Source organism: Pholcus phalangioides, unplaced genomic scaffold, assembly GCF_987345545.1.
Source record: "Pholcus phalangioides strain wild (caught in Gottingen) unplaced genomic scaffold, Ppha-v1.0 ptg000004l_1, whole genome shotgun sequence".
Classification (NCBI taxonomy): domain Eukaryota; kingdom Metazoa; phylum Arthropoda; class Arachnida; order Araneae; family Pholcidae; genus Pholcus; species Pholcus phalangioides.
In genome coordinates, this window is record NW_028301597.1 from 9,851,649 (window position 1) to 9,868,769 (window position 17,121).

Here is a 17,121-nt window from a genome sequence, read left to right on the forward strand (position 1 = left end):
GACACTCTGGCGCGATATCCTAGAAATTTTCCCCGCCAATATCACTGTCGTGTTTTTTCCGTTACATAATTGTATACTGTATTTATATTTTTTTGTTTGGTTGAATTTTCCATAACGATACAATTTTTCATTGTTTTACATGCAGTTATAGGCTTATATAAAAACCAATATTCAATCAGTTTTATTTTCTCCCAAAAATAGGCTTCAGTGAGTTCAGATACGATATTGTTATGAGAGACCCTCTATGGGTGCAGAAGTTTTGGTTTTAGGTCCTCCTTTTTTTAAATTATTTTTTGTCATGTTTATGGGATAGTTTTAGTTTCCGATCACGGAGAGTGTTGACGCGAGTTGCGTCTTCCACTCACACGAACGGACGCCATCTTCCACCCACCCGTTTCTCTCGATGGCCCCTTGCCTTTAGTGTCTCTTCAGATAAAATAAATGAGAGGGGGGGGGGGAGTCCACAGTGATTTGGGCTTTCATTTTTATGTGACAGTTGCGTCTTTATTTTCACCAGAGATAGCCACGCTAAAGTTCTCTGCTCTTCCATTCCTGAATACTATATTTTTGGTTTTTGAATACTCGCTGCAAACAAAACTCGATAAGAATCATCCGTAATAACCATGAGCACCACATCAACCTTAACAAAAGACTGAAGCTGTCGTGAAAACAAGTGGCATCTACGTATACCGTTCAGGGAAGGGGGGAGGTTGAGCAACGGAAATTTCGGCAAGAAAAGTGAGTAGAAAAATTATAAACTTTTCCGTATCATTATTATTATTTGGTGCTATTCCTGCATTTACACGTGAAAATAGAGTTAATCTGCTTCTTCTCAATTTTATTTAACATTTATTTTTTTCCATCTAAATTGAAGAAAAAATTAAAAATCCCAAGTTTTTGAGAGCCATGGTTAATGTACAGTATTTTAAAATTATACGTTGCTTTCATAATATTGTTTGGATTTTTTTTTGTAAATAAATTTCAGCTGAAGGAAGGGAAATATTGCGTAAACATATGACTGTTTTTTGAAATTTTTCGTGTTACTTATGGCACATCAATGAAAAGTAAATGACACGCTGATAGAAGATAATTATTTTTTTCTAAATTTTAAAACACTTTCTAATCAAAAAACAAATGATTTCAAAAACCTCACTTTAATTTCTGAAAGTATCGGCAATGGTTTTCTTTTAATTCTATAATTATTACTAATTTAACTGTGCAATTACGTTACACGTAAAAAATATTTTTCTTAGTGAGATTGGCAAGAATCGGCCACACCTTACCGAGGCAGCGCATCGATACATTGGTTAAGAGGCTTTCGTTCCCACAGCAACGAGTGATGCGGCTCCCTCGTAGCTTCCCCTTCACTGCAAAGTTAACCTGAAACAGACTATAGAGTCTCTCTCTCATAATTTAAACAATCAGAAATTTTTTCTGTCTTATACAGCAAAAATCCTATATAACAATGTTCATGGGGCAAAGATACCGATGGGCCAATGACTGAGCCAACTCATGATGTAAGCAGGCATATATACATTTTTCAGTGTCTTTATCTATAATGATACTTATGTATCCTTTCAATATCATTACATAGACCAATCCTTTTCTAACCACAATCAAGATTATTTTCAATGCGCTTGCCACCCTACAAATTTTAACCCTCAGACTATATGTCTCACTTTTATAGGGACAAGCACTCTCTCCATTCCTGTAAAATTTTGTTCAGCTGTTCCTATTTTTAAAAAAAATGTTTGTCACTCTTTTAAGTCTCTACTGGAGAAACTGCAAGACAACCACGCTCTGTCGCAAGAAGCAACGTAAGCACTTCTCCCCCCCCCCCCCCCCCCCCCCGAGGGTGGGGGGACCAGAGCATCTCAGGCAAAACCAAAATTTATTGATACGTCAAAGATTACATATAGTGCAAGGAAATCAAAAATTATGTAAATCGAAGAATCAAATTAATTAAGTTAAAGTCAAAGTGTAACGGCTACGGATAATAAATTATCATAGAAAGCATGGACTCTACTAATTTATGGCTTGAAATTTAAACAAAATATCTGTTGAAAAAAATCAGTCATTCTTTCCCAAGTTGAGGTCTTCTGTTAACTTTTCCCTGCCCAGGGCCCCTCCACAAAGTCAAAAGTATTCAAGATTACTTTGTAGTTGTATCATGAACTACTGGTGAAGAATTAAAACACCAAAATTAAATTTGATGTATATGTAAAATTAATGTGCAATAGAGTGTTTCTATTATGAAGAAAAGCTACCTATTAATTTAAGCAATTAATTTAAGCTACCACAATAATTTAAGTAATAAGAGATAAAAAAAGATAAAAATTTGCTATTATTTTTTTCTTTCTCAATTTGTAAATTTTATTAATATATTGTTATTTTGATTCATACTTTAATAAATGTCATATTACTTTAAATTTATACGATTTTCACAACATTGCACATTAAAACTGACGGCACTCCGTTTAAGTCGTCACTCCACCTAAGCCGTCATAACTTTTTGGATAACTTGAGGTGATGACTTATTGAGGTTTTACAATATATCAAAATATTCCTACATTCTCCCTCAAAAGATTTAAAAGAATTTTTGCCTTATTTACTGCTTTTTCACTTGTTTAAGTTTGAATGCTCTCTAGACTATTAAAAAACAAATTCCAACCCCCGGAACTGTTGGTAAATTGATAGTAAGAATTTTAATGTCATTAATGAAAAACTCTAGCGATTCTGAGGCACTAACATTTGTGCCATTACATTGGTTCCGTGATTTAACTTTTTCCAGCTCCAGTTGGACCTCTTTAGCTTTTGTAAATCAAATTCACGTTCCCTTTCTATTTCATTCACACTTAATTCTTTGCTAGCATACCACTTCGATCAGTCCCACCCCAGCATTTTCATTTTTAAATTCACAGAAATAAAATAATAGAATGTCCCCCACCCCAGAGTTTTGATCGAAAGGAAGAGCAGTTACTTACCCCTCAGGGCCAGACATACTCAGGTGTGAAATGTGTACCTGCACCGGGCTGCTAAATTTTAGGAACCATAAAACAGAATAAAAATTCTTTTATTAAGTTACATTGACAGGCAGACCTGCAAACCTCAGAGAAAAAATCCTGCTCTATCTATAAGAAAGTGAAATGCGGCAATTTTTTTAATTTACAGGGGGGGGGGAAGGAGGGGGCACCCCACACTAAAAATTGATTAGGAAGTTATATAATTATAATTAGGAAAAAAATAATAATTGTAAATGCACAAGAAAAGACACGGTTTACTTAAAAAAAATTTGTTTGCTTGTGTCTATCTTTTAGCATTTTTGCCCTACTGTTTTATCTGAAATGAAATACAGGGGTGAAAAATAAAAATTTGATTTTTGTAGCAAGAAAATTTATTATTGTAGCAGCATTTATATATCAGTTTTGTAGCACTTTAAAATGTTGGCAACAAATAAAATACACAATTTTTATATACATATATGCAGCAGCACACATACACAGGATTACATTTTACTTCAAGAAACAATGTTATTTCAGCTCAGAAAAAGGGGGTGCCCACCCGCCCCCCTCCCCCACAAGGTACAAAATACATAGACTTCCTCTAGAAGAAATAATTATATTTTTTTAATCAAAAAAAATTTGAGACACTACTTGATATATTTATATTTTTACATTCTCTACAATATCAACAAAGGAGAGGTTTTTAACATTCAGACATGGTGTTTCAGATTTCAAAAATAATTGGTAACCACTAATTAAAAAAAAAAAAAAATCACCAAAGGAGACTCATTAAAAAGTAATTATTTTTCTTTCTTGTTTTTGCCACAAATGCAAGTCTAAGTAGTCTACCAGAATTTACCCATTTCATATTGCAAATATGTTTCTTTTTGAGTTTGCTCTTAATTATATTACCTCAATTTGATTCAACATACTTTGAGATAACTTCTTTAGCTGGGACATTCTTAGAATATTTATTAGCAATTCTCAAAAATTTAATAGTGTGATTAAAAATTAGACTTAAATTATTTTTAACTTAAACTACAGAAATAAAACTATAAAATAATGATTAAACTATTAGAAATTTAATAAAATGATTCTATTTTCAGAGAAAATTTAATCCGAGTACATTTGTTTTCACTCTTTATTTTTAACTGATTTGTGATTGTCCTGTGTGTTTTATTTTCCAGCATCTTTGACAGATTTTCAGTCTCTCATTTAACTTCCAAGTTCTCTGTATTATTCATTTTCTACTATTCATTCTCTTGATAAGCCATTTCCTTTTACACCATTCACAGACATGTTTAGTGTTCAATGGAAAATGGTTTCCAGATGAGCATTAATTAAAATTTCTTTGTCTAGACCAACAGTTTTCAACTGGTGCTCTCCTTGGGGATCATGTGCACTTCCCAGGGGCTCAGTGGCCACTCGAGGATAATAAAATAAATCAATAAACTTGATAAACAAAACAAAAAAAAAAAAAAGAGGCCTAGATGATTGCCATATAAATAATATATCAAAAAGAGATCCTCGAGTTAAACAGGGAAACTGCCACAGAAATTATATACTGAAAAGGGCGCCACGAATCAGAAAAGGTTGAGAACTGCTGGTCTAGACCATGGTCGGGGTTGGTTTCAAGGGAATGGAAAGATAATTCATGTAAGTGTTGCGCTTGTTATGTGTTCAAGTGTTGTATCTTTCAAATCAAAAATGAGAATGAAAATTTAGTCTGCAAATTTCAAATAATTTGCAGAAACCATTGTAATTTCCGATTTATTTCATCTAGCTGGACTTGTTTTTTTCACTCAGATAGTATACAATAAATATGTGTAAGTGAATATAAAGCCCAGGATAAGAGCTTTAATGACCAAACTGTCTATGTTATCTCTCACAAGTGCGGACCTATGGGATGGAGGTTGGTCACCCTGATTACCCCCCCCCCCCAAGCAAAATGCTAATATTATAATATTGCATTCAATAAATCTGTTGAAAATTACTTGTATCAATATTTTTGATTAAATTCAAGAAAACTTTGATTAAAAAACGTAAAAAACCGGGGCATCTTTCTTAAAAAAAGTGAGAGATAGTGTGGAAGGAAATAATTTTCTTCAGTTTTCATTATTTCTTAAGGGATTGTTTTGATATAGGAGCATGATTTGGAACGAAAAATGCTAGCGAATCACTATAATTCAATAGTACAAAATTTTACCTTTCTCAAAGCTTGTCTGCCTCCAAATCCTCTAATTTCAAGCATAAGTTCTTCCCTAGGGTCTTTTCCTGGTTTAGTCATCAATTTTTGGGATTTCATAGTTATCGTTTGTTTTTTATCATTGTCCTTTATCAGTAGGCTTGATTTTGGAATAGCAGCTGCAGGAGGTATAGCTGGCATTGTTGATACAGGCGGTGGTGGTGGAGGTAAATAGCTTCCATTCACAAACAAGTATGGCTTGTTATTTTCCTTTAGATAAGAATTATCCCCAGCTTCTTCATATGTAGGTTCTCTACTGGCTTCTTCTATGGTGTTATTAGAAGCTTTTTTCAAAATTACTTCATTGATATTTGATTGATGAGACAAAGACATTTTACATTTATCTAAATCACATTTTTCAGTTTTTTTAATATGCATGTCCTGCATATCAGTTCCAATACCAACATTTTCATTTGATGATATATTATTCCGAATCTGAGGCTTCCCTGTTCTAGATTTTCTGAGATCGACTTCAGCTCTCATTATTTTCTCACATGGTTCTAAGGATGACCATATGGTTGTAGCTTTCACTATTTCTTGAGTATATTTTCCTGCATTCAGTGAATTTTCATGAATATCAGGAAAAGGCCACTTTTTTAAAGTATGTAAAGGTGGAGGTAGAATTTCATCCTTCATGCTTGATATTCTCACAAATGGTTTAGTAGATTTTAAAAATCTCAAGCCTTCGCAATCAACTTTCTCATTTTTATTTATCAGTTTCTTTGTTTTCATTATTTCATCAGTATTTTCTATTTTCTCATTCAACTTCACTGTAGCAACTTTAGAAGGTCTGTGTAATGAAGACGATGATCCTTTGTTTTTTTGAGCTGGATATTCATTTACTGTAGAAATTCCTGAAATTGCAATTCCGCTTTCGTGACATAGAGAAGAAAGCACTTTATGCTCCACAGGTATATTCACCAAACTCTGAAATTTAGATCGTGATGAAGCAACACTCACTGAATCTATATTCTGAGCAGGTTCATTTCTTTGCAGCCAGCTTCCAATAGAAACAGATACAGCATGAGATTTATGTTGTATTTTACGATTCAATGTCATAGTTTGTGAATTTTTTGAAGAACAGGTGACTTGGCTGCTTGATCTAGGCAAAGTTTGTGACTTGGAAGGTTCAGATTTATTAGAAGTACATACATTGTCTGCTGAACTAATTTCTGTCAATATTTCTTTATTGGTGATATGTTGGACAGCATTTTCTAAGTTTTTTTTTGTATTGTTATCCACTGAACTGGATGACAAGTATGCAAGTTTCAGAGCATCCGAAGGTAAAGGTTTGATCTCTTGTTGAGACAAAGATTCTGACATATCTTTGATTGGGTCACCTTCGACTGACTTCTGCAATGAATCAGATAAATCTAAACTCACATGCTGATTAATTTTCAATTGAGATATTTTAGGAATAATTTCATTTTGTAGTAAAGACCGGTTATTCTCAAGTTGCTTTTGCCACGAAAGGAATTTTTCTTGAAGTTTTGTATACTCAACATAAAATTTTTCTGGGGGAATTTTAAATTTCAAATTTTCTGTGTCTCGGTTGGATAAATTTTTATTGAAATTCTGCTCTTCAAGTGAATCAATTGATGGCTCCGATGCATAAGGGGAAATGCAGCAAATTTCCTCAGAATTTTTTTTTGTTAAACTATACAATGAAGTTGAACGTCCAGTAAGTGGAAAAATACCGATACTAGATAACTCACTACATCTTTTCTGAACATTCCCAATTTGGATACCACAGCTATTTGGTTCTGATAAATTTCTATCCGAAAAAGGAACTATCCTAACATTGGGCTTTCTCTTAATCTTTGTATTATTTTTTTCACTCTGGATACACATAACAGCATCAATATCACTTTCTTCAAATGCTACACTTGTAGCAGAAGGAAAAGTTGAATCGGCTATTTTTAAGCTGGATTCACCAAAAACTGGAATTTCTTCTCCATTTTTTCCTTTAGAGTTATAATGATTAAAATCAAAGCTGACTACTTTGTATTCAGCTGAAATTGATGATGTTATAGGCTCAGTCAAAGAAGCTCTAGAAGATTCATCATCCATAGCATCACTGGAACAATGGATATTACTGGACCGTGGTGTTGATTTACCTTCATCTTCTTCAGATTTTTGTACTTCAAGTAAGTCTTGTGAACCTGATAAAATGAAATAAGTGCTTAGAACATGAGAAAAGCTATTCACAATTTCTTGAAAACAGATTGTCTATTCCTTCTATGTGAGATAGTAGTCACACATTACAAGGAATGGCAACAATATATACAACATAAACTTTTCACTCAAGTATTCAATAAAGGGATGCCAAAAACAAAGCATGAAAGAACATTCTATGATTGAAAAAGGATTTCAGTTCTATACTGCACTGAACCTCAAAGCAAGCATTTCAAGAGGGCTAAATCATGTTTCTAGCTTATTTTTGACGATCTCTGCACGTTTGGTATCATTTGAATGAAAGAACATGGCTTTGTACAATCATAACAAATATATTATTTTCATTTATCACATTTTATGAAGTGTTTTAATAATACAGAATTTTCTATATTTTCTTTTACACTCTGAGCATTTAGTGCTTAACTCGAAGATCAGAAATGGTAAACACATTAAGTACCAAAAAAAAAAAATTTTCCTCGTCAAAACATAGTGAATACCAAGGTTGTCAACATGGGAAATGATGTCAGTGTCCAAAAACTAATTGAAAAACGTGCCAGTAGATGCCACTTAACACATTTGTCTATGTTCATTTATTCCTGAGAAATTATATGTGCCTTTCTTCGTAATATTCCAATATCAGAGAATTGAACTATTAAGGGGTAAATTTTATTTATACGAACTACTTTACCGCTCACATATCGCCATACGACAATTTCCAACCAGTGGAGTTTAATGAGAAATGAAGCTGTGTGTATCGGTGGTAGCAAAAGGCTCAGTAGGTAAAGAACTCTGATGTTCTTCGGCTGAATTCAAACTCGTAGACTTTAACGGTTACCTTCATAGTGGAAGCCCACTATGTTTAGTTTACCTTCAAAATCCAATTTTTGGTAGGAAAAAAAAAATTTTTACCAAAGAAAATATCATAAATTTCAAATACAATATACACTATCTATCAATAAGTATTTGGACACCTGTGATAGAAAAGAAAAACTAACTTTATTCAAAATCAATAGTTGGTAGAGCCTCCATGAGAGGCAATTACAGCATGAACCCTCCGGGGCATACTTTCCACAAGTCCTTGTGTGACGGCTAGTGGTATTTTCTTCCACTCGGCTTGGAGAAGACATGTCAGTGCCTTCACCGATTTTGGACAGGTAGAGCACCCCTTAATTCGGCGATCCAACTCGTCCCAGAGGTTCTTGATAGGGTTCAGGTCTGGGCTCTGGGCAGGCCAGTCCATTCGATGAACCCCATTGGCACCATACCAAGCCTTGGTTAACCTCGCAGTATGACAGCTAGCATTGTCATCCTGGAAGTAACAGGGGTCCACCCCGTAAAACTGCTACAACGTAGGAAGCACAGTCATCCAAAATAGTGCAGTAGGCATCGCGTTGCGCTTACCATGAATGGGGACCAAGGGTCCCAGCTCATACCAGGAGAAACACCCCCAGACCATAATTCCACCTCCGCCGAACTTGACTGTTGGCACAATGCATTCTGGCAGGAGACGTTCTCCAGGCAGACGCCAGACCCAGACCCTGCCATCCGAACGGTAGAGGGTGAACCTTGATTCGTCGCTCCAAAGAACCCGTTTCCACTGATCTACGGTCCAATTTCGATGTGCTTTGCACCACATTAAACGTGGGGAATTTTCTCCTGATTCAAACTGAAGGCGGATCTGTTTTGTCTATCTGTCATCTATATATATAAAATTGATTTTCTGTGTGTGTGTGTGTGTGTGTGTGTGTGTGTGTGTGTGTGTGTATGTTCTCTATACAAATCTACAATTTTAGATCGATCGTCGCCAAATTTTGCATATATACCAAATGTGACCCGACTTGAGCGATAGGCTACTTTAAAATTTCGTCAGACCAAGGCAAATGCCCCAAATGGGCAAAAAACTGTCCGGCAACAATGGTTTTTGGGCCTCAACAATCACTTTCCGAACGTTTACTTTGGTTACCGTGGTTCCCTAGCGATGAGTTTCAGACGTGTTTATGTCTTTACAATGGTTTGTCACTTCTTTAATGTTGTCAGTTATGTATAATAGTTTATGCCTTTATAATGGTTTGCCACATTTTCAATACTCTCAGTAATGAGGCTTTTTGAATAGACGTCATAATCATCACCATCATCGCTTTGAGGGTCAGGAAAAGGGTGATCCTCATAGAAATCAGTATTAAAATTGCCGATTTAACTGCATAAATACGGAAATTTAGTGGGGGGGGGGGGGTTTCCTGCCACATCAATTATTTTAAAAATTAAATATTGAATTCTCGATTTTTGAAATATTGAATTCACTTGGAGATAGGAAGCCCAGAAAATTAAAAATATGAATAATTAGCCGGATCTACTTTTGAGTTTGATATCCATGTAATAACATTGATTTCAACTTTTTATTTATATCTTCTCAATCATGAAAATTAATGTCTCCGTATTGTCTTTTGATATTTATTTGCATAAATTCATATAGTTTAGGATGTTTTTAAAATTAGTTATGGGGCCCCGTAAAGTGCATCGAAAAAATTCCACAGCTTTAATTAAGCATTTTTGGAAGCTGAAACAGGCAGAGATGGATAACTTGAAGTTCAGGGGGAGAGAATCGAAACACCTAGCACCCATCAAAAAAAAAGGGGAGGGGACTATTAATTTCTACGTTTCTTTAAATGTAGATTTGTTTATTTCATGAGTCGCGCAGGACGTCGCCATATTGGTTAACTTAGATACGGTTTGCATGTCCCTCAAAGAAAGAGGGAGATATCGCATGATCCAAAAAGCCTCATTGAAGAAAACCCGGGCAGCGCCGGGTATTGTAGCTAGTGAAATTATAAATGTGAAAAATTTCTAATAGCTCAAAAGAATTTTTTTCGAAAAAATTGACAGTAACATCCCTTACAGGTATGAAAATTAAAACATTCATATATGTGGAAGTTTCTCCTGATTCAAACTGAAGCATAAACGTGAATCTGTTTTCTCTACCCGTAATGAAATTCTCAACAAAATAAACATGAAAAATTTTTAATAGCTTGAAAAAACATTTTTTTTCAAAAAATTGACAGTACCGTTCATTCCTTACAGCTATAAAAATTAAAACATATGTGCATAGTTACTCCCAATTCAAACTGGAGCTATAAATATGGATCTGCTTTCTCTATCATCATTATTCACTACAAAATAAACATGAAAAACATCTAATAGCTTGAAAAAAACTTTTCCCAAAAAAAATTGAGAGTACCGTCCCTTATAGGTAGAAAATTTTAAATTCAAACGTGTGGAATTTTCTCCTATTCAAACTGAAGGCGGATCTGTTTTCTCTACCTGTCATGAAATTCTCAACAAAATAAATGTGAAAGATGTTAATAGCTCAAAAGAAGTTTTTTCGAAAAAATTGACAGTACCGTCCCTTACAGGAATGAAAATTAAAAATTCAAACATATATGTGGAAGTTTCACCTGATTCCAACTGAAGGCATAAATGTGGATCTGTTTCCTCTATCCATCATAAAATTAACTACAAAATAAACATGAAAATTTTTTAATAAAATGACAAACCCTGTGATTTTGTGGAAGTACTTTCTAAATATAATGCTTTTTCAGCTGAGATTGCATCTTAACTCATAAAACTAGCAATGCTTTTGATGTCCAGTCCCACCAGCTCAGCCTCCAATGAAAGAGTATTTTCTAAGTTTGGATTTGTCCATTTAAAACTTAGAAATTGTTTAGGTGTGGACAAATGTGCAAAATTAGTTACATGTTATCAGATGCTATGTGGTAAAAATTAACCATACTATTAATTATATATCTATTCTAGACATTTTGTACCTCAAAAAATACAAAAATCGCAAACTATTATTAATAATAGTTATAATATAATATAATTAATATAATTAATATTTTGTTTCAATTTTAATAAATTGGTGTTTGAAAATGAAACATTGTAACATCAAAGTGCGTCTCACCATTAAGTTATATACCTATTCTATTCAAAAACATCCCAAAACATTCATTTAGGTTTTTGACAGTTTGAACCAGTTTTTGACACTTGTCACCGACGTCAAAAACCCAACCCTGGTTAAAAAGAATATCAGACATAAACTGGTGAGATTGTATTTTAGGCACCAGTGTAGTGACTGATGCAGGGCACTGGTGTGTAGGCGCCTATCTGTAGGTCCGGTTGTTGAGCTCCATTATTTAATGACAATAACAATCAGGTTTTAAATAAATAAATATGATTTGGTACGGACACATAGAAATGAAGTACATCACATAACAATGGTTGCTTGCCGACTGCGAAGGAAAACATTCGATTGTTATCAAAAACTTCCAGTTGGTAGAAGGATCGGCCAGTATGACTCTGTCAACGAATTGGCAGCCGTGGCCTTGTCCGGTGGACGACTGCCGTGTTAGTTTCCCGGTGAGGTTTTGAAGGAGAAGGGCTGTCGACATTTCTTAGCCTGAGCTCTGAAATTGGTGTGGTAGAAACATAACCCATTTTCAGCTTGTTTGTATTGGGCTCAGCTGCGGGATCCCGAGCGAGAATACCGTGCACGATGATGGAATCGAGGTCTAGGCTGTCGCTGTGAAGTGTGAATAGCGGTCTTCAGCTCACTCAACTCATTGGTCAGCATAGGCATAAACTTGTATCCGGCCCATGGACCCGAGCCCCCCCCCCCCAAAACAAATTCGTATGAATATGGTTTCCTCATTTTGCAATGATGAAAAAAAAAATTTTAACCAAAAGTTGTCCTAATTATGAATTAGTTAATGGAAACAATCTCTCTCTCTCTCCTCTGCAAAATTTTAGAGTTTTTCTTAAATTTTCTTTTCTTTTTAAAACTATGGATGGTCTTTGCCTTTCTTGTTCCATGACAATATACGTTTATCTCATTTCTTCCCTGCCGTTCAATCCCTAATTGCACCTTCTCTCCGTGCCAATTGCCAGAAGGCACAAGTTTCTTTCAGTGGGGAGGGGTCTTTTTTGTTTGCCTGGCAAAAACTGAGTGTCTCTTCTTTTGCTCACTGCGACTGGGAAAGGGGGGGGGTGCATGGCGCTGACATGAAAAGAAGCCCAAAGATGCATGGTGTGGGGGGGGGGGAATGGAAAGAAATGATATTGAAACCGAAATTAAAAAAATTACGCTCTATGAAGAATAGGTGCCAGAACCTAGAGGTGGAGGCCATTTGAGCCTCCCGCGCAATATATTTCGTAAGAGCACTGAGCCTCCCCCACTCCCCAGTAATTACTGAAAAACCATTGCAATTCTCCCTCTCCTTCATACACGCTCGAGTCCCAAATATACAGGAGAACAAATAACTTTTAGCGCCCCCCCCCCCCAATGTTTTCTTGAAAAATATTGGGAAAAAACAGTCCATTCATAACAGATCTTGAGGGCCGATGCCGAAACACTTTTCGAGCCTCTACAACAAAATTCGACTGAGGGTGGGAGTAGAACATAGAATCAAATAAACAACAAGTAAATTATAATATTGATTAAATAAAAAGGAAACAAAAAATAAATGATAATTTTTCAAAGGTTCAGGAGCCTCTTGACCAGAACCAAGAACTTCAGAAGATTATGTTGATTTTATAGTTAATTTTTTATTGTATATTATGATCTGCCCATTGTGGAGTGTTGATTATGTGAAAAAAAAAAATTCCACCACACCCCATCCTCCGTGTACGCTTCGATATCGGCCTGAGTTGTGAAGCGGGGTGTGTCCGGTCTTCCAAGATTCATGGAGCCCAGGCGTAAACTTGTATCCGGCCAGCAGGCCCAAGCTCCTCACCGGCTCAGCCCTCTCCCCCAAAAAAAAAAAAAATTTGCGTGGATACATTTCCCATATTTGGCTTGGAAAAACAATTTTTATGATTAAAAAAAAATTACCCCCCAAAAAAAAGTTATACAATCTCAAAATTTCATTTCAATACTTTTTGTAAAATCGCAATAGAATTGTCCTTGGCTTTTTTTTTTGTAACAATTTGTAGTATTTTTCTCACCGTCAACAACGACACTCGATCTCCAATTATCACTCTCTCGGTGCCAATCGTAGGTGCCCAAAGGCGTGCCTCTCTGGATGGCATCTGGAGACGATATGGGGTGGAGTTGCTTTGGTCCTTTCTTGTTCCCGCTGTTTTAAGAATCTCTTCTTTTGTTTCACGTGACGCTTCAGGAAGGAGGCTTCCAGACGATACAGGGGGTGAACAATCCCACTATCCTTATATAACGCCCGTTCCGCGCTTGTCGTTAGATAAGGAACTATCGTAAGGAACGTGCTAAGGAAAATTCCTTAAGCGGCACTCTCCCCTTTGCGTTGAGCATTGTCCTTAGGATCACGTGACGGGTTGCGGAGGGAAAAACCGGTCTTTCGGTTCATTCGTTCTTTTCTACGGTTCAGCTCACTATTCAACCAATCAACGTAAAGCAAAAAGTTTACAACTACTACACTACGTATTAAAAATCAATATTTCTTCAACATTTGTGGCAACGATTGCTTTATTTACTTTAATTTCGCGTAACGTTTTTCGTTTTTTTACATTGGCATGCGCACAAGTTTCTCGTATTTTTAATAACTTTCTTATAAGATATTTTAATGATTTTCTTACTGGACATATAAATTTGTTTTAGAGACAATTCAAGTTTTTTTAATAGAAATTTTATATAAATTACAATTTTTTCTGAAAGATTATAATTTTAATTTCTCATGACATTACATCATAGAGGCAAGTGTCATGCTCAATCATGGGGGAAAAATATTGATTTTCCAGGTCTATGAATTTAACGCTCATGTTTTAATATTAACGATTCTCACTTAGGAAAATGTATCGAGATTTCTTATTCATCAATCAAGTCTTGACATGTTGGAGCTTATTCCCCCCAAATAAGCATGTTTAGCTATTTCCCCCATATACGTTTGGCAAATATTATTTGATGCTATATATTTTGATATCACTAGAACCATGTCATTCACCATATCTCGCAATAAAATTTCAATTTCTTTCCAATCGTTTCATTAAATTTTTTGACAACATAAGTTATCAACTGCAGTGAATCCCACTTGTTTTTCAAGAAACACTCATGAGAAACTAAGCAGGGAAACGCTTTGGACAGAAAATTTTGCTGAGTCGACAAAAATAAGTCATTCTAAATGGGAATGTTATTCGTTTTGTGATTTCAGCTGCATTTAATCAAAAATTAATTATATAACTCTGGTTCAGATAAATCAAAATCAACACTTCATTCCACTGAGCTGTTTTCTATGCAACTAATTCTAGATTTATTGTAGTACAAAAATGTAACATTCATAAACAATTTTTCTAATTATAATCACAAAGAAAACAAAAACTCATTTTCTGCTTACGATCATGGATAAATGTGTGAACAGTATTTCATACACATATATGATTGCGGCTGTGTGTGAATATACACATAGAAGCTGATTAATAGTTGATGCTTAAAAAACAAAAAATTTCTAGTTTTACACTCGTAGGCCGTAACTTGTGTCATTGCATTCAACATTGTTACCTGAAATGAAAAGGGTAAATTGTATGATAGTTTTGAGTATTGAACTTTGTGCATGTCATAAAAAATTCCAAAGATAAAAATTAAAAAGATTCAACTTATCAACTTATCTGCGAAATCTATGTTTTAATCCATCAGTACATAAGTACACTTCATGAGCATCGATTTCTGTCATCAACAGACACGTAATGTCTTCATTTTGTGACTCTCGTTTCAGTAAATGGTCAAGAACCTAATAAGCATTTCAAATAGTATATAACAAAGTACCAAAATATATAAATAATAATACCAAACATATTTCAATGTATCAGCAGTGTGATGGAATAAAATAACATGTTAGTTGTCAACAATTTGCCAACAAACTGCTAGTACTACTAAACCACATATACATGGTCTGAGGAATTTCTAATTGACATACCTGGGAAAGTGTTATGTGTATAGATAAGTTTTTGTGTCCTCAGCAAATTAATTGCAATATATAAGGAATGCATGTTTCATGTTCGACTTACTACCATCTATTTTTGATACTGAAAGTGATGATATGTGCTTGAATTTTTGTGCTCTGAGTACTATATTAAGGGTCAATCTGTTCTGTGGACAGATATATATATTTCAGCCACCTCGTTAGGCATTTTGTCTGTTGTAATCTGTTTTATGTATATATATATATATTTGTTAAACAGGAGAAAAAATACACCTAGGAGCAATTGCTAATGAATAACCTACCCTCAAGTGTCAATTATACCATTTGAGCAACTACATTGAACACTTGTAACAGTGTTCCTACTTAATAAGTATAACACAGTAGTACAGACAATTATTATTTTCTGAAATTTCTCTACAGACCCATTAATATCAAGAATTCGTTCTTTATAATTTATTATGTTTTACGCTTATATCTCATGGGGGGGGGGGGGGGGAATCATCTGAAGGACCCCAAACTTTAAATACTTCTCCACCAGTGATTTGAACAAGTTCATAAAACAAAATTACACAGGCCAATTTTAAATACATTGTTTAATGCAAATGACATATTATATTGTATTCATAGGTGCCAGAACCTAGAGGCTGAGGCCATTTGAGCCCCCAATGCACTACACCTTCTCCCTCCTGCGTACATGCTCGAGTCACATATATACGGGACAACCAGCAAGTTTCAGCCCCCCTCAATGTTTTCATGTCTGCACCTCTGATTGTACTGTACAGTATATCAAAAGATTTAATACATAACTAATAATATTGAACATTTTTCAATCTGTGTCTGCAACAAACCTATCACTAAAAGTGCTGCAGTAATTTAATGATTAGAAGTTCTGCAGATAATGTGGAGGAGGTGCATGTGTGGTTTGGTAGTGCAAATGAGATTTGCGCTCAATTTTCGACAGCAAGTACGTAAATTGGTCAGGTATTTCTAATGCTGGGGGGGGGGGAACCTTCAGAAAAATTACTCGGCCCGGAGGGTCCATGCAGCACCTGCTAGAAATAGATGGTGCTGGTCTATGACACTCTTTAGATGGCACAAAACTATGTGCTAACACAAATATAAAATGTGACCTTATCGATATAGTCCAAACATAATACATTGTTATTATAATACATGTTTTCCCATGTTTATATATATATGAACGAATTAATATCTGTGAATATAACTTGCATATATGATCATATTGCTATCTGTACATAGAGCCGGAACTGGGGGGGGGGGGGAAAGACAATTGCCCTGGGCGGCAAAATTTAGGGGGGGGGCAATTTTAGGTGGGAACAAAAAACACCGTTTTAAAATTGTCAAATTTTAAAGTTGCAGAGACGGCAAAATTATACTTGCCCCGGGAAGCAAAAATCCTAGTTATGACCCTGTGAGTACATATTAAACAACGAGGTCGGTCGGTATGATTTTTTCTCCCAAAGCCTCGAGTATGTATAAAGCATCAATATTCATTTAAAATGAGTGAAATGTCATGTTAAGAAAAATAAAAAAATTGATTTCATATCATAAGTTAGCCTACCTTCCACTCAACAGCAACTCTTGTATTCGTCTTCGGCTCAAGCTCCTCGCATAGGTGTGGCTGTATTTTTCGTTAGCCTAAATATATTTTCTTTTTTACATTAAATGCGTGTATCAAGCACTAACAGCACGGAAAAACACGAGAATTGTTTGAATCGAAAATATCTTCCATCCA

The 17,121-nt window shown here is 35.1% G+C and overlaps 1 protein-coding gene across 6 annotated transcripts in view; it reads right to left on the reverse strand.

The window, feature by feature from the left end:
- LOC149086522 (uncharacterized) overlaps positions 1–17,121 on the reverse strand; it is a 211,156-nt gene that overhangs the window by 39,693 nt on the left and 154,342 nt on the right. For all 6 annotated transcript variants that reach the window (XM_089255984.1, XM_089255983.1, XM_089255979.1 and 3 more), the window contains exon 6: positions 5,209–7,409. In XM_089255984.1, coding sequence (XP_089112110.1) covers positions 5,209–7,409 — 2,201 coding nt within the window. The remainder of the gene's footprint in view (positions 1–5,208; positions 7,410–17,121) is intronic.